Here is a 26,854-nt window from a genome sequence, read left to right on the forward strand (position 1 = left end):
CCTTGTCTGAAATCTTCAGCAGCCTTGACCGCAACCATTTATGTAACCTGCAAACCAATATGATTTTGTGGTTTAAAGGTGTAGCCGTTGTGCTTTAGAAGGAAGCGCAGCATTAACATAAATGAGTGGGGCCAAATGGCTCCAATAGTTCATCCTAATGTAGTATATCTAAAATACTTGCAAGAGTAACTTGATATTCACTTGACTCTTGAGTATCCAAATTGGTCTGATACTGGAAGAGTAGTGGCATTTTTCTAGCTTTCAGATACACTTGTAGGTAAAGCATGTTTAAAAATTGCAGCTTAATTCTGAATTCGGGTTATTGTTTTGCTTTCTCATGTATGTAACATCCTTCAGAACACAATGTGCAGCTACTGTCACAAATGCTGTAAAGCAGGAAGTCTTTTTCCTTGAAGGAAGAAAGGATCCTAACATAATAACAAGGAAATTGTGGAAAGAAAATAACTAGTTTACTTCTTTTATAGAAACTCCTCCTCCGCAGAGTAAATAATTCGTCTTTTTTTTTACAGCTTGATAAGAAACTAATAGCAAGGTAGTGCTGTTAGTTGTGCAACTAGTTTCACAAAATTAAGAATGAACTTTAATTGTGTTTCCCTTTAAGTTATGGTAAAAGTTAATACCCTTAATGACTTAAGTTACTCAATTCTGGTAATTATTTCTAAATAACCTTTAAACTAGCTAACTTTGGAGTATTGCTTGGCTTCTTGAGTGTAATTCAGTACAAGACAACTCTGTTTACAGGTTTCAGGGAAGGCCTTACAGCCCACACATAGCTGGTGCTGCTGCTAGCATTCCCTGAGGTGGAAATATTTTTTTGCTTTACAATGTTAATAATGTTAAGGCAAAAGAAAAACTCTAAAGAAGAATTAATTCAATCATCTAGTGAGCAGCTGCAAAGTATTTCTTTATGCTTGTATTGTATGAAATGCTTCTGGCATCCTGCAGAGCTGCTTCTAGTAAAGCTCTTGGATAGTGTAGGTGTCAGGTGAATGCTTGGAGATTTTCACAATAGATCTAACTGTAGATTATTTCGATTAATTATGTAATATGTTCAAGTAAGATACTGAAATGTGAGAGTTGGTCATGAAGGACTGGCATCTTTGGGTTGGAGAGAAGTAATGGGACTTGTTAAACTTTGTATTTAATACCTGTTAGTCACAACCTTAAGTTCAAACTTACTTTTTGTCTATTACTAGGAAAAACAAGGGATTCCCAGTCAACCAGAATGGAATCTGAAATTGTGCCAAAAATTACCAAAATGACAGTGTCTGGAAAGAAACAATCTATGGGATTTGAAGTTCCATGGTAAGCCAAGCCCTCATACATCAAGGTACATCAGCAGCTCCTCTTTCAGACTGATGCACCTGTAGCAAGTTTTCTTCTTATTTTTTTCTATTTTTCACAGCAGTTTTAGTGTCTCTCTTCAGAACTAACCATCTCAGCTTCTTGTTTGACTCAGAATTACTTTCAGAAGATGGTACCTCACGTTTTGAATTTAACAAATCCTTTCACTATGAATAGTGCATAGAGATATCAGGTAGTCAGATTATTTAAACATCCGCTTCATAGAATACTGAACTTTCTTGGGGTTCGTTTATTTTAAATTTAGTTCTCTAAGTGGAATTATGAAATCAATAAATCTTAACTGTAATTGCTTGTTCTTCAAAGGAAGTAATATATTTAAGAATAGTTAATGGGGAAAACAATCACTTATGGCTGAACCTTGCCTTCCTCTGCAGCTTTTATTAACTTTAACAGGTGTCCAGGGTACAACTGTTGTAGAGTTCAGTCCTGCTTACGCTATAGCTAAATTAGAGTGGTTCTAATTTTATCCTGACTTGGAACTGTTGAGGGTGATGTCTCATGAGAGCAAGAAGACAGACATCTGGATCAGAGTCTACCTACAACAGTAGCTAGCAGTGAATAGTTAAAGAAATGTATAAGGACAGGGCATGTATTTTGGGAATGTGGTCCACAAAATATCACTGAGTAGTGTTCTGTGCCTCCCCACAATTTTTATTTTCTTTTTGGTTTTGTCTATTTCTATTAAGAAAGGTCAATGTATTTTTCTTACTTAGGTACCCTTATTCTGTTTTTGAGCCCAGTCTTATAATAGCCACCTAATCTGTGGCAAGAGATTCCATAGTTCATCCTGAGGTCAAAAAATTCTCAAGTGTAAGTGCCAACATCACACCTCATCCTTCAATGTTTGTGGTTCTGGTCTGGAAAGCATTTTTGGGAGTACAAGGGCAGCATGCTTTATTTTACAGTATCTTGTGCTTGTTTGATAACTGAGTGGAAAGCAAGCAGTTTCTGCTTAAGGACATTTAATACAGGGCGTGAAGCTGATGTCATTATTCCTTTATGCTGCTAAATGTCATTGCTAAAAAACATCACCTTCATTCAGTCTCCTTAGGTACAGTAAGCTCCAAATCAAAAATTTCTGTGACTTTCAAAATCTTTTGTCTGTACTGTTTGAGAGTTGCAATATATAAAGGAAGCATAATTTTTTTTCCCCTTGCTGTCTACTAATCAGTGTCTCTGGGTTTGAAAACTGGACTTGATCATGAAGTTTGGGGCACCTTCATCTCTTATGTTCCTACTAAACTTCTCAGAAGCTGGAGTTTTTCAAGGGGGCTTTCATGTAGTAATTTAATTTGGATAGAAGTTTATAAATAGAAAGGAATATTAAGTGAGTGAAGACAATCTGCCAGCTAGTTTTAAGTAGTTGTGATTGATTTTTTTTTTTTAGTCTGTCATAATGACTAATTTAAATGTTTGTTTCCAAAAAAGAGCAAATACAGAATTTGTATCTCTGATACTTAGCATGTGTGCCTGCTCCACAGGGAAGGAGGAGATAAGAAGAATGCTTCCTCATCTGTAGACTAAAGTAATTCTTGGACAGGCTAGTGATGACTCAGTCTCTGATGAAAGATGATTGTCTGCAACATGGTCCTCAGCCATTCTGCTTCTTTTCAGGGACACTGAAATAGTTTGTTTCATGCTTGCTTACAGTTCAGTGGCAGAAAAAAGACCAAGCCCTCATGACCTGTTGGTAAATGCTTTAGATAAATCCTTAATATTGCTCTTGTGAGGCCCCATCTCAAGTGCTGCATCCAATCCTGGGGCTTTCAGCACAGGAAAGACATGGACCTGTTTGGAGTGGGCCCAGAGGAGGCTACCAAGATTATTAGAGGGATGAAGCACCTCTCCTATGAAGACAGCCTGAGAAAAGCTGGGCTTGTTCGACCTGAAGAAGAGAATGCTTTGGGGTGACCTTATTGCAGCTTTCCAGTGCCTGAAGGGGATATATAAGAAAGATGGAGACAGACCTTTTGGAGGGTTTGTTCTGACAGGTATAATGGTTTTAAACTGCAAGAGAGTGTTGATCGTACGTAAGGAAGAAGTTTTTTACAGTGAGGATGTTAAAACACTGGAGCAGGTTACCCAAAGAAGTGGTGGATGCCCCAACCCTGGAAACTTTTAAATCAGACTGGACCAGGCTCTGAACAACCTGATCTAGTTGAAGTTGTCCCTGCTCATTGCAAGGGGTTTGGACTAGATGACATTTAAAGGCCCTTTCCAACCTAAACTATTCTGTCATTCTGTGCTTGTGAAGATGGTTTTTAATTCATCTCACTTAGTGGTACTGCTGAAATACTAACTGAAAACAAACTTCCCTTTACTGTAGAAATTGGATATACATTAGGTATTTAGCTTTAAGTGGGAGGAATAAGTAAAAAGTAGAATGATCTGTAAAAGAGCATGACATTTGGGGCACAGCCAATCAATGAATATGGAAGAAGATAGAATTTAAATGGCAAAGTTACTTGCATGTCTTAATGACCCCTGCTTCAAGGAGTCTGATGAAGGCCTCCTTTCTTTTTTTGTCCAACAGACTGCTGTGGAGGCACTGCCAAGGCCTATGGCTTTGACTTTATAGAAGCAGAGAATCATCTACTTCTAAACTTGAAAAACAAAACAAATCATGAACCTCCACCTCAATTCAATGAGTATTAGGATTGGTTTTTTTCTTCTGCAGTTACCTCCTGCATTAATAGCAGGATAGGGATAACCTGTTAGGGAGCAGAAGGAATCTGTGTTTATTAACTCCTAAGAAAGACTTGTTCCTTTGACCCTTATCATACCTTTTTTATGTTATTGTTTCATTGTTAATTTAATACAGGGTGTTTATAATAATACAGCTTTTTAAGTACATAGTTTATGTCACTGACCAAAAGCACTGGTATGAATTACTCAAAGCATTCTAACTGGATTCTAAAATGTCTTTGACTGCCCCCTACTTTCACCCCAAAATATTTGCATGGTGCTGGTGCAGATACCATTAGAAGGGGGTTGTATAGTATATATGAACTAGTTTTTGTTGTTACCACTGTGGGATCTTAAAGGTAATTTTTGGACCATGTTTTTAGAAGCAGCAACACTGGAGTAGCCAAGAAACCCATTCTTTGACTAGCTATTCAGTCTATGATTCAGTCTTTTTATGGGGCATAACCTCATATTGATCAGTGAATCTTATTTGAAATGGATGGATTATTAGGAGTCATTAATTGCTTTGAGCATTGATTGCCTTTGTTGCTGTGTGTTAGTGGGATTGGCTACAGAAAATGGAATTTGCTGGTAAACTGGTGCTCTAGCAAAACTGTTTACTAGGCTTTTTCTTTCTGTTAAGTAATAAAGGAAGTCAGAAGAAGTTGTGACCAAAAAGGGTTGATTATTTTAACTAGTATGACCAATATTTTGTAATTAATAATTTTGAAAGGGGAAATAAATGCAGACATTTCTGTAATGACTGTAAGTACTCCGAAAGAGTCGGTTCTGTAAAAATAATTCACCCAGCATCCAGACTAGAAGATTGAAATTAATGTTTAAAAGCTAAATTCTGAAGAGTTAATATTGAGCAGATAAGCTTTCAGGTTCCTCTTTGAATGCATAGTAGTGTGAACCTTTCAATACTTATGGGAGATTGAATGCCTTCTAACACATCTTATAACAACATACATTGTATTTTTTAATATTCCCCAGTAATGTAACCATAACATTTTATTCAGTTTACTGTTGTGGTCCTTGTTGGCAAGGCAGCATAGGAAGTTTCTGGCCTGGCAGTTTTAATTTTGACTAAATGTTGGCACTTGCCAGGCTTTGGTTTGTCTGCTGATTTCCAAAAGAGCTGTTTTGACATTTGTGTGTGAATTGCTGATGGTCAAGCTTTCTTGAGTACGTGATTGCAGTGGGCATACAAGGTTCATGATAGTTCTGTCCTTTCAAAGAAGTCGAGTTGCATAATCAATCAATGGCTCCATGTTACCAGCTAGCAGTGGCTGGCAAACTGAGACTGCTTTTGATAGTTCCATCGAGTTCTCAAACAACAATGCAAGCAATTGGTTAGGAAGTGGTCTTCCTCCAATATAAATTTTTCTTCATATGGTAGGTCATCATGGCTCAGACCAAGCTGGAACTTTGCTACCAAAAATGCTTTCTAGTGCAGTTGACTTGGTTATATCCTGAGCTGCCTGCACTAGTGACACACTAGGTACTGCCTTCTGACAGAAATTTTCAATTCAATAATTTTGGAAAACCTTGTGGGAAGAGGCTTGCTGAAGAGCATTTCCAATGTCATTCATTTTGTTTATTAACTGTCAGAAATGGAGCTCCTTAGCATTTTTCTGAGCCATTATGAAGCTTTTAATAAATTACTCATCTAGTTGCCGTGAGGCATAACAAACTGTCAGAGTCTTACTGTTGTTTTTCTCTTCATGTACTTCCATGAGACTGGAATTTCATCTGCCCACTTTCCTGTTTAGGTACCTAGCAATAAATTTGCTCTCCCTTTCCCTGACACTGGTCAGCAAGAAGCTGAATTATATTATTAGAGATACTCTGTAAGTAGATCATACGCTCTGTCCATTCTGGTGTTTCTTCTCTGGAATGGCAAGTCTAGGTTAATCATGGCACAAGTTGTTTCCAAGTTTCCAAAACACACTAATATCTGAAACTTTTAAAACTCTAGCAGTGTACTGACTGTTCAAATACTGTACCCTTGAAAAAATAGCAAGTCCTAATGATGGCTGGAGTCATGTTTCACTCATTTCATTTGTATCTAGCACTTTTTTCTTTGCACCACCCAAAATAAAAGCTATTTGGCAGCCTTAAGCAGTGGTGGTTGCAATAAAAGCTACTTAGAAATGAGAGAGTATTTACTGTTTCTGGCAATAACCATCGTTCTTTCAGGTGCTGTCATTAGTTTGAATTCTACCACACAAAATCCATCCTGTTTTGGGGAATCCTTACTGACATAGGCTTTGGCCTGCAGGAAGATCTTATTAGCATCTGGGATTAGAAAAAGAATAATTAGCTAACTTAATGACATAAAATTTAGAAGCTTACAAATAACCTCTCTTTGAAAATACATTCTTGTCTGTTAATAGGCTGATGTGACAATGCTTGAATATATTTTGGAAAGGTATAGAAAAACATGAGAGTTATGTTTTTGGGTCATACTGCTTTCAGCTTCATCTAAATAACTACCTTTTAATTTTCTTTTTTTCTTTTGAAAATTTGGTTTGGGAAGAAATGCAGACACTGAAAAGGAGAGAAAACTATTGCCAGCTGTAAAGGTTGCTTTGATATGAATTCTTACACAAATACTTTCCTCCAGAACTTCAAATATTAGACTTTCAAGGAAGAAAACTTGATACCAATGTAAAATACCATATTTGCATTACAGTGTGACCTTTGCATATTGGCACTAGTCCTGGTACTTCAATGTGAACATGCTAGATATTATGCTGAGACTGAAGTGAAGTTTGCCTGAAAAAAGGGAAAAAGATGGAAGAGTCTTAATCTTGATGAAAGTTGTCTAATGCAAATTAATTGTAAATACATGAGACTCTCATCAATGATTGAGACCAAAATTATTTGGTATACTTTACATCATTCAGATGATTTTAAATACGTTATTAAAATATGTAGAAAACTTTGTTACCACAATTCTCTGCAAATTTACCCTCTATCAGCTTGATTGTTTCCAGTCTGTTTTCATGAAGTAAAATTTTCCTGCAGAGACATTGGCAAAAATAATTGTTTTGCCATTCCTAAGTAGATTTTCAACTAAAACTTAATGTACTATTTAAGTAATTTTAGAAGCAGAGCCTTCTGTTCATCCTTATAGAAATGCACTTACCTTTTCCAGTAAAAGAAAGCATAAATGGTTGTAGTATATTTTTCCTGTGGAATAATTCATGTGTAATCAACGTTCTTCATAGCTACATGTAGAGCAGTGATGGCCAACTGTTGTTTTGGTTTAGAGAATGAAGTATTATAAAAGTTATTCAGCTTGTCAAGCTGCAATGTTATCTATAACATTGGAGCGGTAGTTGGTGATACAGAACACTTGGCTTTGTAGTGTGAATTCTGGAATGTCAAGACTGTGTGACCTAAGGCAATAGTTTGATATAAACTCGTCCTTCTCCTTCAAGTGGTTTACAATATTTTGATAGGGTAACTTCTTTTTAGAAAATACTTCAATGCAAAAATATAAATAGACTTTATGCATCTATATTTTATTTAATATCAAATAGGCTTTATACAGAATTGTCTATCCATTCTGCAGAAGCACAGGTACCATCTAAACCCCTGCAACCATCAAGGCTGGCATAAAACAGGTTGTTTGCTTAGCTAATTTGAGAAGCATGCCTGGGTATCCAGCCTTGAAGCAAGAGCCTGACCTTGGGTTTTGGAACTGTAGCCAAAAATATGAGTGTTGGAATTTCTGCTTTGGTCTCACAATCAAGAGAAAGACTTGGCTTTGGGCCTTATGAAAAGGTGTCAAAATCAATCAGTCTGCTGCAGTACTGATAACACAGGTGGGTTCTAAAACTGTGGGGAAGAAGGGAGAGCCACAAACCACTGATTATTACAGTATAATGAAAATCCCTACAAAACACTGTATTTAAAATTTTATCCAAGGGGAATAAGCTTCTTTCCCTGGAAAACTGGAAATCCTTTCAAGTTCAGTGCCATCATGCTGTGATGTCCCATGTTACTTAGTGCTGTAATGAGAGGCTAAGTTTGCATTTGACCTGAACGTTTATAATATTTAATATTTTAGATCATAACTCTTCAGTAGACTAGCATGTTTAGACTGTATTGTTCCATGAGATCTGTGTAATGGAAAGGGACTAATGCAGTGCAAATACGCCTACACAGACAGAAAATGAGAAGGAATGTCAAATAAAAGCTGAGATGTCACAATGTGGGATTCTAAAGTACCAAAACAAATAGTTTTGTTTGTAGAAATTGAAAAGATTAAAACTGGGTAGTTAATTGTGGCATGTAAACAGAAAGTGGAGAGTGAAGATCTCACTGTGGATGTGGAAACACTTGACTCTTTAGAGCCTGCATGAACCTGTTCCTGAGAAAGCAGTCTGTAGCATGATGGTACTGAACTTGAAAGGATTTCCAGTTTTCCAGGGAAAGAAGCTTCTTCCCCTTGGATAAAATTTTAAATACAGTGTTTTGTAGGGATTTTCATTATACTGTAATAATCAGTCGTTTGTATATTGACGTTTGCTGTGATAGAATGTTGGCACACCTGTAATAAGAGCTTCTGTTCCTGTCTTGTTGCTTACATTAATGCCTCACCATGCAGCTGTCAGGCAGTAAGAAAGCTTTTGCTGTCTTTAAAATGTTACTTAGTGTTTGTTTTTAGTGATCATCTTTGCTATGATAGATGAAGAATAATATTGTATATTCTCAGAAAGCTTGTGTAAATCAGGAAAATGTGTTCATTTACAAAATGGAGACAAAAAGAGAGAGTGTAAGAAAATAATATATTGAGGATTATTTACCATTAGGATTAGTATGGTGATCTGTGGGAGAACAAGGTGTTAGAAAAAGGGAGTTTGAGAATCCAAATCTCTTTAGTCCTAGGTGCCTTGTTTTATGCATGAAACAATTTTTTTCAATATTGATAAACCTTAAATTATCTGTTATGGTTCTATATAAGCATTGCACTTTAAATTGCAGCTTACACGTGCTTAATATCAACTCTTTATATTGTATTGCTGCTCTCACAATAGGACATCACTATATTCAGCTGCAGTAATTTAGTGTATGTGGAAACTGTTTCAGGATCCATGCTGCAAAGCTGACTTGGGCTCTTAGTTCAGAGGAGACCTGCTCTCTGTGGTTGTTCTGCATAATTGTCCTTTCCCTTCCTGGTAGAGTCGATGGAAAGCTTGTTTGTCTATTTCATATATTTTACAAGATTACTTCTTATCTTGCTTTTATAGACAGTGCTTTTCAGACAAGATGTTCAGAGCTGGTATATCTGCAGTTTGTATCCAGCTGCTTATCGGTTCCACCTTAATGGGCTTATCCCATACTCTAAGGGGCTTACACAATACTGAAGGGGAAACTCAATTTCTATCCTATATATCTATGTCTTCTTTGCCATTTGCATTCTTTGTGTTTTCTTTTTTTCCCTAGTGCGATTGCTGAGGAAAATGGCCACACTAACACACCTCAGAAAGGACTGTTACCTGAAGACGCCAGAGTAGCTTCTGGGGTACTTGAGGCTGTCTCAAAATCTACTCTTCCACCTCAAGTAGTGCAGGTTTCAGAAGAGCAGAATATGGTGCCTAGTCCAGCAAAAAAGTCAAGCAAGGCAAAACCACAAATAGATGTGAAAGCAGAGTTGGAGAAGAGACAAGGAGGAAAGCAACTGCTGAATTTGGTGGTAATAGGTAATACTGTAAAATTACATTTTTGACAAACATAAAGTTTAAAAAGTGCGTTGATTGAATCTGGAAGTGATACAGAAGCAAAACTGTCCGCACTCCGGGGAAGGAAAATCTCATACTGTTTTCAGTTGCATCTGCATTCTTTGGAGGGAGTACATTCAGATGCCTTTGACGTGGACAGTGATGTTGACTTGGCTTCCCTTTGAGCATACAGTAGAACATGTTTGGTTTGGTTTCATTGTTGCAGCGTGTTGTTTTTAGTATGAATTTGGAGGTGCTCTATGGCTGTCATGCTAACTGGCTGTTAAGGATAAACTGTCTCCCTGTGTCTCTGTCTCACAGGATTATGAAGTTCTGTGGATTACACAAGCATTATTAGTGCATGTGATGTTCATATGTTTAGTATATTTCCTGTGCTCTACCTAAGTTGCATAAATGAATAAAATTGCTATAATATTTATTTTCCTCCACAGGACATGTTGATGCAGGCAAAAGTACTTTAATGGGTCATTTGCTCTACCTTTTGGGAAATGTGAACAAAAGAACTATGCACAAATATGAACAGGAATCTAAAAAGGCTGGTAAAGCTTCATTTGCCTATGCATGGGTCTTGGATGAAACTGGTGAAGAAAGAGAAAGGTAGAAATACATTTTAATGGGAGTAACCTTTTTTCTCTGAAAGAACAGCACTTGTTAGAAAATATTAATGTAATAAACTAAGCGTTGAAATGTCAGTTCATCACATTTGACTTGTGTTACTTTTAAAATTAAATCTACAAATTAATTAAATTAGCAATTATATTTGTATGCTTTATAAAATGCCTTTATTGATTTGAAATATGAAATTTAAATTACATTTTTGTATTGAAGAAGTGAGTTTTCTGAATTGGTATTTTCAATTGATTTTATTTTCTCTTTGCTCTGAGATTTTTATTTTTAGAGAAAAACTTTCTGGAGTCATCTGTAAATCGTTGGGATTTTGGGGGGCTTGTTTTGTTGTTGGGATTTTTTGGTGATTGGAAGTAGCATACTAGAAGTATCTACTACTACAAGATGTTTTGTCTCTTGAAAGTTTCTATCTCTCTTAATTGTCTGTAAAGGGAGATGCAGATGACTAACCCAGATACAGACATGTACAGTAGACATTTGCATTTGATGAGATGAATCCTATCCTGTGTATCATGCAGAACATGTAGTGGTTAGTGAGGTGTGGAACTGAGGCCAAGCATGTTGTGATCCTTCCTTGGTAATTGGGAGGTCTGCCTGTGGATCTTTGCAAATATGTAACTGTATCTCTATAGTCCCATACCACTTTTTTTTTTTAAACTCAGCTATGTTTCTCTTACTCTGATGATACCTTTTTCTGAAGAACTAAATATCAAAAGTATAATTAGTAATGATTTAAATGTGCAGTTCAGTTTTCATGTTCTCGCTGTGCTTGTTGGGACACAGTCTGTGGGTGCATGGGGTTAGTACTGGGAATTTTGGGTGTTTTTCTTATGACTGGATTTACTAAAAGGCAGCTCTAGAGGTCTGCTCTTCCAACAAGCAGGTATCCCTATGGTGAAGGCTAAATCAGTGAAAGTTATGAAGTGTATAAGTGCATGGTTGTGTTTTTGATACTTCATGTCTCTGTGAAGTTTTCGAAGCAGTTTTAATGGTGTGTTGCATGTATGCTTGTTTAAGGGGAGTGACAATGGATGTGGGTATGACCAAATTTGAGACACCGACTAAAGTAATTACGCTGATGGATGCTCCAGGCCACAAAGACTTCATTCCAAATATGATCACAGGAGCTGCACAGGTAGAGATGGTCTCAAATGGTTTTTCCAATATTGTTTTTTTCTTTTAAAATCTAAGATCGAATGGAATCATTGATGGTGTTAGCATATCTTTGAGTTTTCTAAACTTAAAAAAGAAGGTGCTTGTTAAACATTAAAGGTAGTTGCATTTTTTTGATGCTAACATTTGGGAGGAGGGTTTTATTATGCAAGTAATTTAATAGTAAGTTTCAGTTTGATAAAATTGCAGTTGAGCTTTGAAAGCTATTTAGATGTGATATATGGCTACTCAGTGAGTAGTTCTGTGAAAGTCATCTTGTAGGTTAAGATTTTAAGTGATTTTGAGCTTAAAGAAAAAGGATTTATAGGTCAAACAAAACATTTTTCTGTTTTACAGTGTATTTTTTATGGGATGAGAAGACATAGATAACAAGGTTTATACAGAATGCATCTGTCTTGTCAAGAGGGTATTTGCAGAGACTGCATGTCACTTGTTTTAGGAACATTAGGCAAAGTCAAAAGTATTGGACACTACCCCTTGAATTAAGTATGGCACTCACCAGTAATCTATAGATTACTTATTTGTGGAAGTAATACATCAGAGGTGGGGGAAATTAACATGGTTACATGACATTAAATGAGTGATTTTATTTTTCTTCACTTAAAGGCATCCTTCTTTAAATAATAAAATTGATTCTCCAAAGTAGAGATTTAATAAAATTTTTTTTTCAAAAGCAAAGCTGTGTATAGGTTTTTGCTTTGTGTGTGTCACAACAGTCTGAAATATGGGTTATATCTTAAGATCTTTGTTGAGTACTTGGATGAGTACTGCTAGTATGATCTTACAGATAGAGAACTACACTGTAGGGAGACTGATTTTTCCCAAGTTCTGCTTTAGCTCTGAAGCAGAGCCTGAGTGAGAACTCAGACCTTGTGACCCAGTGGTTAGGCTGCAGAATAGTCAGAAGTTTGCAAATTATGGTGTAGTGCTTATACAGCCATCTATACAGTGGAATATATGTTGTAGCAATTTTATGAGTTTAAAAATTAGAAGTGTATCTTTAGTTTCAGAGCAGTGGAAAATGTTGACTCAGATGTGCTATTTTCTTTACAGTTGTTATTTAAATAGTTTTTTCGTTTGGGAGAAAAGTAACACAGGCCAGAAGTATTAAGAGAAGAGTTGCAAATCCCCCAGCAATTGTATCAGTTCAACAGAAGATGGTGCTGACCACATAAAGCTTGGTATCTTTGTGTTCCAGCTCTCAGGATGATGAGAGGCTGGTCTGTTCTGAAGCCTGTTAAGGAATCACTAAAACTTTGCAACTTTCCATTGCCTGTTAGAGTAGGCTCAGTGCTGAAGCAATGGCTGGAAATGGCTTTAGTGCCTTTTTATTGTGGAGAATGCTGTTAGGAGGTGAATCCCCAACTGCTGTTATGCAAAATGCAAATCAGCCTTATCAAGGCCAGCATCTGGCCTTTGATACACATTCAGTAAGTCCTGAGGTACTGTTTTTATAATTTATAATTTAGAAAATGCAGGATGTCTTCTTTTTTTTTTTTTTTTTGAAGGAGAAGTTCACTGCAATGCACTTCTGAGGCTGGGAGCTCTGGGGAAATTCATCAGTCATCCTTTTCCTGTTCTCACACTCCTGCTGTCTCTGAATGAGCTGTGGGGATTTCATGCCTAGGATGAGGCGAGGAGAGTTCAGAGTCAGGACTCAGTTCCTTTTCTTGGCATTCTGAAGCATGGGTGTTTAAGGAAAGGGAGAAAATACCACTTTTTCTTCCCTCTTTCCGTTATGTCCAACTCCTCAGGCCTATGAAATTGTCCTACACCTGCCTGTTGACACCAGTACCTTTGTTGTTCTTGTCTGTTGCCCTCACTTAGTACATGATGATGATCTAACTGGCAATTACTTACCAATGGAGGAAAAGTGCAAGAAATATTAGCAGCATTTAAGGCTAACAGCAAGAGCTGTGTTTTTTCCCAGTGCTTACATGCTGCATGACTTTCATGCAGCACTGTAGACTATATGCTCTTAATGCTTTGGTATTAGAGAGTTTGTCTAGGTGATAAAATAGGCTACTTTGTCTTTGCCACCTTGTGATTTTGGCACGCTCTAGTGTGTTGAGTGGACTGTGAAGCATCCACATCCAGCGTACAGCCAACTGGTTGTCCCAGTTGTATAGTGTGGGGATTTGTTTGCTATTTTTGCAGCTTCTCACTAACAAGGTGTCCAGACTGAGACAGGGGGAACTGGACACTGTGCTCATACGTTGTGTTCTAAAGCTTCTGAGCACAGGCTGCTTTTGTTTAGATCTGTGCAGCACGCACAGTGGGTAGATTGAAGGGCACAGGTTCCCCAAACCAGCAGTTGTCTTTTGTTTAACCAGGAGGTGCTGGTTTATGACATGAGATGACATAATGCCATAATATCTCAGCAAAGTGGGTATGATACAGATGGGACTGAGCAGTTTCAATTACCTTTGGAGCACATCAGGATCCCTCCTCTGTAAAGTACGTTGTGTGCGAAATGTTACTGATTGAGGTGTTTACCCAGATTATTTCCACCTTTTGACCACTTTTGATTTGTTTTTTTTCTTTCTAATGTAGGCTGATGTGGCAATTTTGGTTGTGGATGCCAGCAGAGGAGAGTTTGAGGCAGGATTTGAGACAGGTGGACAAACTCGAGAACATGGATTATTAGTGCGCTCTCTTGGAGTGACGCAGCTGGCTGTTGCAGTCAATAAAATGGACCAGGTACACGCTTAATTTCTGCGTTTAAGTGAAGGGCTTCTATCTAGATTTGTGGACAGTAAGTTTAAGGATCAGTATTGTGGAACTAATAATAAAGCATTGTTTTTTTGCTTTCCGGCTCTGTCCCTTATATTTAGACTTTACGATGCCATTCTTTTCATTTATGGGTGTATTTTCACAGTACACAAAAGGTTAATTCTGGTGCTAAAATGAGCAGGGGTCCCTTTTGTACTTGTGGAAATCTCACATAATGGTTGATCTCAGTGGCATCTCTAAGATCATCTTGGTGGTCATTCAGGTCAAGACCGCAGTAGTTTTATTTAAATGTGTAAAGTGTGTTAAAGATGACTATTTATGTTTTAAGTTATTACTGTGTTGAATATATCTTGCTGAGTCTGAATTTTGTGTAAACTTAAAAAAAAAAAGTTGCTGTTGAAATTAAAAGGGCTTGCCATTTTGGTGGTGTGTTGTTTGTGATCAGTAATTGCTAATGTGTATGCTCTTATATATTCAAGTATGAATGCACCTGGAAATCTCATGTTTATAAATACACATCTGTTGCTACTACAGAATTGATGACATGCAGCTGTATGTTCAAGTCATGGTTAAAAATCTATCATTTTATTATCATATCATAATCTGTGCTTTATTTTAGGTTAATTGGCAACAGGAAAGATTTCAGGAAATTACAAGTAAGCTTGGCCAATTTCTTAAGCAAGCTGGCTTTAAGGTAATACATTTATGATGCCTTCATTGCTTTGTTCAAGCATTTGGGTGGAATGAGCTTTTCCTACAGTCAGGTTATTTTGTGTCACTTTCCTGCTACTGCTACGTGTGCATAATATAGCAGATTCCTTTTCTTACTGGTAGGGTGACACTGAGCCCTGGATAAGGGTAGTCAGTTCTTTAATACTCTTTGTGTCATCATCTTTGTTTAGGTCTGTTGAATCTTTGGGGTACTCAGATCACTTGTAAGTTCTTGGGATTGTTGTTTACAAAGCAGAAGAGACCAAAAATGGGCTGTCCTAATGTTCACGATTACGTGGATGACAGTAGAGAGTTTTATACTGCAGCAGGTGTCAGTGTGGATTATGAGCTCATGAGAACCCTCTGCTCACGTTTTCTCAGTTCCAACTACTATTCGTTTGGACTGGGTGTGGTCTTCCTGCAATCTCTATGGATAAAGCAGCAATTCAAACCAAAGTTTTGCCTGTCAGACATGGATGAGTTTGTTACCTGAACTCAGTTTCTAGTTGTCAGTGTTGATATCATCATATTTAAGTATCTCCAACTCTTTTCTGGAGCAGAGTGATCAGGCAAGAGGTAACCACAAAGGAAACGGATCCACTGAGTAACCTGCTTTCTCCAGGGGAAATACAGATGTGACAAGTATTCAAGTTTAGATGTGTAATGTTGAAAAAATGCACCTTTTGTTTCTGCTAACAGATCCTGTTGTTAATGTATGCTTCACATCTGTTTGTTTTTTTCATTAGGAATCAGATGTGGCTTATGTTCCAACAAGTGGCCTTGGTGGTGAAAACCTAGTCACAAGGGGTCAGTCAAGTGACCTCACACAATGGTATAAAGGAAAGTGTTTGTTAGAGCAAATTGGTAAGTGCAATTTTCCTCACTTGAAAACTAATACATCTTAATCCTGTGTGTGTTAAAACTTTTATTTTGGGGAAAACGTGAGACAAAGTCATTGGAATGCAACATAATTAGTTTCTCTAACTGAGAAGTTGCTGAGATAGTCATTATATGCAGAAATTCTAAAAGATCTTATCAATTTATTTGCAGATTCTTTCAAACCACCACAGAGATCAGTGGATAAACCATTTAGACTGTGTGTTGCTGATGTTTTTAAAGGTTGGTTGTTTTTATATTTTTACCATCATTTCACTGATATTTAACACAAGTGTTGAAAAATGCTGTCAAAATAAGACTTAAAGTTGGAACTTCATGTATGTCAGTAGTCTTGGACCAGAATAGTAAGTTTTCAAGTACTATTCCTTGTCAGATTTTAAATAGTACTGCTGAAGGTGAAACACACTGGAAAAGAAATTGAGAATAATAATCTGCATGACCAGTTATTTGTCTATGTAATGGGTTCACAGTTCTGTGGGACAGAACGTGGGACTTTCCCAAACTGGTTCTACTGGACTAAATCAGTGTTTCTCAAAGTTTTTATTAGTGTAGCTTTGGGCTCTTTTGCTTTCCAGTCCTAGATTTTAAACAAGTTTGTCTTGTTTCTTTTCTGTTCATTGTTTTAGTTGTAAATAATGATACATTCCTTCAGTTTTGTATAAAAATTTGGGCAGGTGACGTGGAAGAAAAGGGTGGTGGTGGCTATTACAACCAGTCAAGGATTTAAGGCAGTGAGCTATTCCCTATCATTAATAAAGATAGGAACAGCAAGAAGTATAACCAGTTCTTATTTTGATTGTCTGGAGACAATAGACTGCCTCCAGCCTCTAAAATTTTCATGGTAAACTTGATTTATTTTTTTTTTCCATTTAGTCATGTACAGTTGGAGGTAACTTAGAAGAAATACGGTTTCTAGACCCATCCTGTTTGAAACATTCTGTAGGTCTCTTGAGGAATGTTGCAAACTAAATGACAGCATGATTTGAAATGTTGTAAATATTTGTAATCAAGTATTATTATTGAAGTTCATATTTTAAGAAATTTTGCTTGATATTTAGGGTGTTTATAGGGGAAGTACAAAAAAAATCAGATCAAAATACTGATAATAAATGGAAATAACCAAGTTTGTGCAATTTTCATGTGGGCCTTTGAAAAAACACTAGATATTCTACATGCCCTTGGTTAGCTGATTTTACTGAAGCCATAATGCTAAATATTGAAAACTTGCACGGGAATTTACCCTGATGTGATAGCACGGTTTTCTTCATCTATGCCATCACTGTGTTTATTTTTTATAATTTCATGAGCTGTGGGAAAGTGTTGTTAGGATTATTGATTGAGATCTTTCAACATACTATCACAGCTTTTCAGCTGCAATAATCATTTTTGTGTGGAGCAAAGTTTCACAAAATGAGCAATTTTGACTAAATCTGTTTTGCTAAAGTATGCAAAAAAATAATGACTTTGGAAGGGACTCAATTTACATATATAGGGTTTATCACTATATGCGGCCTTTTAGGTGTTTTTTTAGGCTATTTTTTCTTACCTTATGATCTCAAAACTTAATTAACTTTGATGCCACCAGAGGAAGTAGCTGCAGATACAAGTACATGAACCAACAGTTGGTCTCAGCTCTGTTCCAGTACCTGTGCATGCTCAGGAGGAGCTGTCCATAGAAGTGTGTAAAAAGTGAGAGTGCTGAGTGTACTCTTACATGGTTTGGAAAACCCCTTTCTGTATTAAGGCTGCCCACATATATGATTCACCTGCCCCAGGCAGATTTTAGCTGTTATCTGCCACAGGCCTCCTAATATTCATGCTCTCCAGGCAAACTATCTCTTGATCGAAGAGGTCCCTGTAAATCCCTTCACTGCTTCATCGGTCCCCACTTACCGTATTATAATTCTGCCTAGGGTATGACTGATCTAACCCTGAAAGAGCCTTGTCCATCAACCAAATCCTGAGGACAAAGAACATGCCCTGGCAGAACCCAAATACCATAATGCACAGAAATGGGGACATTTTTTATGCCCTGATTCTGTCCCCCACTGTCCATTTTGCACTTACACTGATTTCAGGGGGAACTGAAGGAACTTGACACCTTTCAGGAAGCAATCAGCATGGGAGTTGGTGAAGCTTCAAAGACCACATTGGTTTACCAAGCCAGACCTGGTGATGAGGGGAACAAAAGATAAATGGTTCTCAATTGTGTTTGGGAGTGGTTAAGAACCTGGAATTGGTTCATGTTTCTGGTTGACACCAGTGCTTGCAAAGCCAGCTTCAGGTTCTTTTGCGTTCCGTATTGAGGTGGTATCTGTAATGTGGCTTGGGTATTCTTTTTCTAGACAGGATCAACTTTGACAGTTTTCTGTTTGACATTTGATGTCATCTGTTAATTGTCTGTGTTCATATCATTTGCTGGAATGAATAGAGGAAAATTAGCACGCAGGCATACTGGTAATATTTTTCCAGGTAGAAAGATGGAAGCATTCATTACACGGAAGCATTCATCACTATCTGTGAAGAATGCAAAGAGCAAGTTGGTAGTAAGTGACCTCAAGATTTGAGATCAACTTGTTCTTTTGAATTCAGGTTTAAATTCAGCTTTTAATTTAATGTGAGACACAAAATACTAAGATATTTGCTTATATCACTGAATTCAGCAAAGGGTTATTTGCTGTTTGTGTGGATACTGAAAATGTCATTGTAGAATCAGTTCAGAGAGTTCTTTTTAAATAGACCTGCAAACACATGCTAAGAAGATGAGGCATTTGTTAAGGTGTATGTGCATAAATGTGCATGTGTAGCATATCTGTGGAAAGTAACTGGCATATCATTCAAATGATGAACAGTGTTAGGACATGAAGAAGAAAACTTTGCAGATCTTTTATTCAGAAATACTTAAATCATCTCCAGTTATAATAGTTTCTTGTGTTAAATAGGCCTCAATCATTCTTTGACTTTTCCAGGAGTAAAACTAATATGCAGACAGAGTATGTAGGTTTCTGACTCAGTTAAACAGTAAGTGGCATAGGAATTTGCACCTGTATGCATGAGAATTATTATGAGAGGTCTGTCATATGCCTTTAATCTGTAATTGTAGTGAGAAAGTGATAAATAATATTGCTAGAAATAAAGGGGCTTAGTCTAATACTGAAAAAACTAAAAAATATTTCTTTATGTACCTACATTTGTTTGAAAAAGAATGTTTCTTCCTTAGTTCTGAAAAATGTAAGATCTAGAGGTTTTGAATTTAATGTTTCATTTTCATTATGATGTGCAACTGGCTAACTTGCAAGTACTGAACACTCTGCTGGGAGGGGAAAAAGTCTTCATTATATTAAAAACTTGGCTATGCATTGATGAAGGACTAACTTGTCATGGGAAATGGACTGTATTATTAGGTTTTTGAAATTCTTGCTGTGTTTATTACAGACCAAGGGTCAGGATTTTGTGTGACTGGTAAAATAGAAGCAGGCTATATTCAAGTTGGAGAACGACTTCTGGCAATGCCTCCCAATGAAACTTGCACTGCAAAAGGTATAGTCTTCAGAAGCATGTTTACTTTCAGGTCAATACTGGGCTAGAAACAGTTACTGAAATGGTAACAGACTGTCAAACTGATACTAACTGTCAAACATAGATTGTGAAAGCATAAAACGAATTTCTTTAGATGTGACTGTGTCTGTATAAATATGTCTGTGAAGAGTATGTGAAATCTTGCATGCATTTTTTTTACCATATCAGATAATCCAAATGTTATATAGCCTTGTGGCTTTTGACATTGCTTTATGAAGAGCCTGTAAAAAGCATTTGAGTTCTAGCAATGTCTATAAAGATATTCAGTACAGGAATCATTAGTAATCAGCTTTACTGTGGAGTGTTTCTGCTGTTAGGAAGTGTGAGGATGTTGAACAACCTTTAGAAATTAATCTTACTAATTGGTTGTGAAAAAGCTTGAGAATTAAGTCATCACTCTTGTTTGATGTTGTAAGATTTGTCACTGATCCTTTCATAGTATCAAACTTTCAGGTCTTAAGCAGCTAGAAAAGAGAAGAAAATTGGATTTAAATTTCAATGTATTTGATTTCTGAAAAGAGGAATAGCTAGACATTAAGTGCTTAGCTGTTTCCTGATTAAGCTTGCTGTCTTTGTACTGCATAGTTGGTTTTGTTTCATATGCAAATAGAAAGATAAAATTATGATTTTCCTACATTGACCAGTGAATAAAAAATTGGGTCCTCGAGGTATGAATAGATTTTTGTATCTAAGTATTTAGCCTGAATTCAGCAATGTGTTGGTTTCGTTGTCTGTTCTGTTCCAAACCCAGCTTGTTCAATGCTAATTTGGGAAGCTCTTCAGTCTATCAACTTACACAGTTCTATGCACATTTTTCACATGCACAGGAATGTTACAATAATGTAGATGAATTTGGGTAGCAGACCACTGTAGTCACTCCTCTGTGTGGGGAGTGGAGGAAGTACCATGGAAAAAGATGTATTTTGTCTGAGTATCTCCAGCAGCATGATTCTATGGTTTTTCTTCTGTAATGCCTCTCTCATGACTGAAATGCAAATGAAGGTTGGGGATATTAGTTCATTAAGCATGTACTATTTATATTTAATGTAAAGAAGTAATAATTTAATTTAGCATACAGTATTTACTAAAGACAGTGTGCACATTAGGATTCAAGTTGTTCATTTCAAGAGGCTGAATTTCATTCATTCTGTGATAACGACAGATAGATGAAATAATTATCAATGCTGCTTAAAAAATGGTACTTAACGTGCTTATAGTTGAATCATGCTTTCTGGCATGTTTTTGGCAGGTGATTTTGGGAACAAATCTGCAAGTCAAGAGGTACAATCTGCAGCAAAATGGAACTAGATCCTATAAATATATGCAGTATTTCTAAAATACAGTTTTTTTCTTTCTTTCTTGGTGCCTACTAGAAACCTCAGAATGTTTAATCAGAGCTAATTAGTCTTGCCCTCACCCACCAACCAGGCTGTCTTTGAAAGAAATTAAAATACATAAAAATCAGAATTAAATTACTTGTAAAGGTGCTTTCTAATAGACGTGATGTTGCGAACAAAAGGCGTCAGTTACGCTTTTTTATGAAAGAGTCAGCAAACCCACTTAAGGTAAATGAAAGTTGACACAGTACCATTAAAGTATATGAAAGATGCGGTCTAGGGTGTGCGTGTGCCTCAAAGGGTGGGTGGGGCAGATACAGAGATATTAGTACTACAGCGTTTTCGGGATTGCGTCATCTGTGCCAGTGACAAGGGCCAGGTCCCCTCCTCTGGTTTAAATAAGGCCATGTTATGGTGCAGGGTGTGGTGAGAGAGAATAGCGAATCCTCACCAACGGGAAAGAAAAGCTTCCTTGGTCTTCTCAGTTAAAAAGCTTTTACTCTCAACCCATTCATACTGAAAATTGATGAGTAATGGTTGATGAAGCACAAATGGCCCAAACAGAGCTGTTTGTTTGTAGCTCAGAACCTAGGTACTTCACTGTGAGGTTCTGTTCTTACTCATTTCCAGGAATCACACTGCACGATGAACCAGTTGATTGGGCTGCAGCAGGAGATCACGTTAATCTCACTTTGACCGGCATGGATATCATCAAAATCAAGTGAGCAGAACTGGGTTTCAGTCTAAGTAACGGTTTGTTTTTAATGAAAAGCTATATAACTATTACACTGGGCTGTATTACAGCGGTTTACTTGAAGAATGATGTGGCTACCAGGATATTTAAAACCAAAGTGATGCATATCACCTGGCTTGCATGTACAAACGTTGGAAACATCTGCCACATGTGCAACGGCAGCCTCAGAAGAATACTGTCAGTTTTCATCCTTTGCCCTAGTGCTGACACCAGTAACCTTCCAAGCCCTTTTCTTGTAGACTAGTCCTTGGACATTTTAATTGCCAAATAAATTAAACCTGTGTTGCTAAACTAAACAGAAAATTTTTAAAGAACTTCTCAAATTATCAGTTATTCTAACGAGACACATCCAAACAACTGCCATTTTGTAGTAATGAGTAAATCTGTACAAGTGGAATTGATGGAAACTGCTTATTCAACACATTTAGCTGCTTGTAAGATTTGTTTTCCTAAATGTTTTGCTGAGGGGTGGTTTGATAGTGAGACACAGCAAATCTCCTTGTGTGTTTTCCAGTCTGTAGGTTTCATGCTAAGCATTAGCCCCAAGCTTTTAGGTGTCAGTTGTTGTTCAGGCCAGGTAACTGGATCCATAATTTGATCAGCTTCTTTACATTCCAGTTGGACTTCAGACAGCAAACTTTCAAGGTATTCTTTGAAAATCTTGCATTGATAGCTTTTCAAGTTTATACTCTGATTTAAGAGAAAAGTACAGGTATTCTGTATTGCTATATTGGGGTGGGATTCTTAGTGGTAAAAGGGTGAGGGAAGTCTTGTTCTATTTGTTGAATGAAGTCTTGAGTCAATTTGTTACCTTGATGTCATTCATCTTTTGGAGATCTGCTAGAGTTGTCAAGAAAAGCTGTGAATTTTCAAGTCCTCTTGATATTGATGAACTTTGATGTACATGTTTAATTGTCCTGTTTGTTCTCTTCCATCATGTTTTCCTGTGTGGGATTAATTTTCCTTTCATTTTAGATGGCTAAAACTAGCCCCTGTGAAAAAGCTATATGCTTACTAACTTGTAACAAGCAGCAGCTTTCTTGTGTTCTCCATGTAGAATTTTTTGGAAATGAGTGCTGCTGAGAGCTCAGGTTTTGAGTCCTGATCATGATGTTCCCTTCTTATCCAGAAAACATTTTAGCTACAGGCAGCAGTACTGCAATTTTGGGGACACTGCAGTATTTTATGCTATTGAACGGAAACACTGAATCTCTGAATGAAAGTTTAACTCTTAAAAATACCTACGCACAGGAAACAATGACATTTTCAGAAACTGATTATCAATGGACGTAATTGTTCACTGAACTAGACAGAGCCCTTCATGCATACACACAAAATAAGGTAGACATTGTCTAGGAACTCATTTTGTTACAGGCTTTAATACAGTGTTGCTGGATATCCATGCACCCACAACCCCCCTACCACCCCTGTTATATTAAAGTGGTGTTGCTTTTCCTTTGCTTGTCTTAATCACTGCACTGGAAAAGGGTAATTATTTAACGCTTTTATGTCAAGACACATCTGTTTGATTTTTTTTGTTCTCTCTTGTAGTGTGGGCTGTGTATTTTGTGATCCCAAGGAACCCATTAAAGCTTGCACTCGGTTCAGAGCTCGAGTTCTCATCTTCAATATTGAGGTTCCAATCACTAAAGGATTTCCTGTAAGTCTCTGTGAAAACTGTTCATGGCAGGTTGCTCAGGGCTTTTCTTCTCCGTGTTCTACCCCTGAATACGAGACACATTCAGAATCTAGAAGTGGTTCTGTCTCTCCAGAGGAAACTGATTCTTTTATAATTCAAAGTGGATAAAAGGGGCTACTGTGGCTGTCTATGCATATTTTTACTAGCTTTTAATACATAGCTGAGCCATTTCAGAGAATGTGAGTTTCATCACATCTAGGCTTTAGAAGCTCACATCTTGTGGAAATATAATGATGGACTCAAATGTAAGATACCTTTTAAAATAAGTATCAGTTCATGCTATAGAACTGCACTGAGTTGGCAAAAGCAAAACACTAAAGGATGAAAAATGTATTTATGATAACATAAAATATGGCCTTTGTGTCATATCAGTAATCATCACAAAGTTTAGGAACTAGGAACAGTTACTAGATGTGAGGCAGACACTCCTGTGAGAGAAGTTTTATAAGCATTTCTTTTAAAAAATCAGTCTTAAAAGAAGCAGCTGTTTTCAAGTATTAACACCTAGGATTGCTGAGTATTGTAGGATGTTTAATAACTGCAAAAAATGTTTTCAGGTGCTTTTACACTATCAAACAGTAAGTGAACCTGCTACTATTACAAGGCTGTTGAGTGTCCTGCACAAAAGCACTGGTGAAGTGACAAAGAAAAAACCTAAGTAAGTGTTTTGAATAGTTAATAATTACTCAAGAAATGGGTTGACTTTTAATACACAGTATGTCAAACAGGTTCTACTATGAATCAGTTGTATGTTATAAGAATACGCTTTTATTGTTTTAGTTGGTTTCGTGTTTGGATTTCAACGTGCTTTGCAAAGTGGAGAACCTCCTGCCCACTTGATAAATGTGGAGCACCTGAGAAGTGCAATGACTTAGGCCCAAGGTCACTTGCAGAATTAGGAATGAATCCTGGATCAGCAGCCCTTCACTTAAAGGGTTTTTTTTCTCTCTTTTTCTTTTTCAGTATTTCTTTTTTTAATGTCAAAGTATGGGATCCTTGCATAATTCTGGAGGTGGCTAAATGTCTAAAATATACGTGACTAGACAGCGTGTCAGTGCAAAAGAAATTTAATGAGTCTTCCCACAGAACTACAGTATCATCCCTCTAGTTATTTAAAGCTGTATTTGGGTAGAAATGCTGTTTTATACATACAACATTTTCAGAATAATCCTTTTCCAGAAATTGCATAGCTGAAACTGTTGCAGACTTCTACAAAGCAATGAATTGGTTTTTTATTCGTGGGGTTTGAAACAAGACTTGATTTCCACTTGACATGAAAAAACAGGTGTTAATGAGATAATTAGCTTCAAAACAATTTGTTAAATGCTGTGGTGAATGCCAAGAAGTTTTTGAAGAAAACTCAGATGCCTTATTAAAATGTATACTCCAGGCAAATGAGTTTTCAGTCTCATGGTTTGGATTATACTTGAAATCAAGCTTGATAACTATACTTTGGGCCTTTTAAGATGATTTTTTTCCATTTATTCAGTGTTGTTTTATTCATTTATCCATGCATCTATTTCTAATAGAGTTTTCTGCTTTTTTACCTGCAGGTTCTTGGCTAAAGGACAGAATGCTCTAATAGAACTACAAACTCAAAGACCTGTTGCTTTAGAGTTGTACAAAGATTTTAAAGAGCTGGGGAGGTTTATGTTACGCTACAGTGGTTCCACTATTGCTGCAGGAGTTGTTACAGAGGTATGGCATTTTTGTAATAGACTTTCTATACCGTAGAGGAACAACGATATGGTTAAGTCTTGTTTTACATCCTCTAGCCCAAAAAGCGAATTATTTCTGCTAAAAAAGAGACAGTGCTTCAGCAAGATGTGAGGAAAACTTGTCATGATTCCGTTTAATTTATTAGGAGTAAAAATTACTCTATTTAGAATTTCCCCTCTTCCCCCTTGAGTTAACATCAATCTTTTTGAAATCTGCCTGTATAAATATACTGGAAGCAGTTTGTAAATAAGATGTGTTGGCCATTTTTACTGTGTCTAGGTTGGGTCCAGTATCTTTTTCTGTTAAAATTAAAAACTATTGTACATTTGATTCTTACTTATGCCTAAAAACATTTTCTGATCCTGTGTGAGATGAAGCAAAGACTGTGGGGCTAAACATAAATGTTTTGTCTTCTACTGGAAGCAAAAAATATGAATGTCTCTCTATCTGTCCCTTTAAAAAGTCTTCCTGTGATTTAGACACATTAACCAAGTCCTAGTACTGAGAACTAAAGGCTGAGTCATTTAATGTCAAAACTTAGAGCACGAACATTTCTGGTTTCTCCATCCATGCATAGGAATGATGTGCTAGGTCAGCCAGAGGCATTATGGATCTGTCTGGTCTTAAATAAGATCCAGAAATAGGATGGATTGCACCCATTTTTCATTAAATTTAGGTTGAGGTGACTGGGGTTCTATTTAGATCTGCTATGTTTAGATCTAGACTAATGTTTGTAGAATTGGGACTAAATAAACTCTTCGATTTGTTATTTGGGAATTGCTACTTTAGTATCTGTCGTCTTGTTCTGAGAATTTAAGCGGAAAAGGAATTATTTTTTCCACAACTACATAATACTGAAAAACACTGTGATCATTTTACACTTAGTACTTAATTTTTCACCATAAGGTTTTTTCCATTTACTTGTATTTTAGATTAAAGAATGACAGCGGTGACAGAATTTCCACCGTCCAAGCAAAACTCAATCAGATATCCAAACTTCTGTTTAAGAATCCAATTATTTCAGTTGAAGGAACAAGTGCAATTAATTGGGGAGAAGATGGTGGTGACAAAAGTCAAATTGTGTGAGACATCTGGGGATCCCTTCATCAGTCTCTCCTGGTGCAGAACAAGATGCCAACTGACAAGGAACTGCAAGTGTTGCACTTCTTATCTCAAGAATCTCATATGTTTATCCATGTGGAATTTAGCCCTTAGAGAAGTTGATGGAAAAATATTAGAAAGTTGAATTAGAGAAAAAGATGATGAATTATCATGAAACAAACTCCTTACTTCCAGACATAAATTGTTTACATATTTTCTTTGGTTGCTTTTTTGCTGCACATTAATTCAGTAAAGTAACTTTATTGGTCTAATATATTTTTAGTTTTGAGTTGAATGCGTATTCAGGGAAAAAAAGAGAACTATTTACCTTGTTTTCAAGAGAACAGCATGTAGTATTATCATGGGATTGTTTTCCCTTTCCCAAAATTTATTTAAAAAAAAGAAATTTTCTTTTGCTGTGTAGTGGAAGCTGTGCCAACTTTGGCTAATTTTATTTTTTAAACAGTAAGAATAATAAAATTAATTTGTCTGAGCATTTTTGTCTCCTTCATCTTTTTTATTTAAACACTCCTAAATTGTGTTAAATTATTCTTCACTTACCATAACTGAGACGTTTCAGAGTAAACTTATGAGTTAAAATGCGAAACTGGCATCCAATTTGGCTTTCTGAAGAAATAATTTCAGTTTTTCTCATGTTACTCAGTGCAGCCACTGTGCATACACCTCTTTCATCCAG

The 26,854-nt window shown here is 36.7% G+C and overlaps 1 protein-coding gene across 2 annotated transcripts in view; it reads left to right on the top strand.

The window, feature by feature from the left end:
• HBS1L (HBS1 like translational GTPase) overlaps positions 1-26,653 on the top strand; it is a 60,961-nt gene extending 34,308 nt beyond the window's left edge. For both annotated transcript variants that reach the window (XM_039568080.1, XM_039568082.1), the window contains 14 exons: positions 1,218-1,326; positions 9,532-9,788; positions 10,259-10,424; positions 11,472-11,589; positions 14,181-14,327; positions 14,980-15,054; positions 15,818-15,935; positions 16,122-16,190; positions 19,404-19,508; positions 21,515-21,605; positions 23,190-23,298; positions 23,895-23,995; positions 24,891-25,035; positions 25,989-26,653. In XM_039568080.1, coding sequence (XP_039424014.1) covers positions 1,218-1,326; positions 9,532-9,788; positions 10,259-10,424; positions 11,472-11,589; positions 14,181-14,327; positions 14,980-15,054; positions 15,818-15,935; positions 16,122-16,190; positions 19,404-19,508; positions 21,515-21,605; positions 23,190-23,298; positions 23,895-23,995; positions 24,891-25,035; positions 25,989-26,000 — 1,622 coding nt within the window. In that variant the 3' untranslated portion in view covers positions 26,001-26,653. The remainder of the gene's footprint in view (positions 1-1,217; positions 1,327-9,531; positions 9,789-10,258; positions 10,425-11,471; positions 11,590-14,180; positions 14,328-14,979; positions 15,055-15,817; positions 15,936-16,121; positions 16,191-19,403; positions 19,509-21,514; positions 21,606-23,189; positions 23,299-23,894; positions 23,996-24,890; positions 25,036-25,988) is intronic.
• The last annotated feature ends 201 nt before the right edge of the window (positions 26,654-26,854 follow it).

The sequence above is a fragment of the Corvus cornix genome, chromosome 3 (assembly GCF_000738735.6).
Source record: "Corvus cornix cornix isolate S_Up_H32 chromosome 3, ASM73873v5, whole genome shotgun sequence".
Taxonomy (NCBI): Eukaryota; Metazoa; Chordata; class Aves; order Passeriformes; family Corvidae; genus Corvus; species Corvus cornix.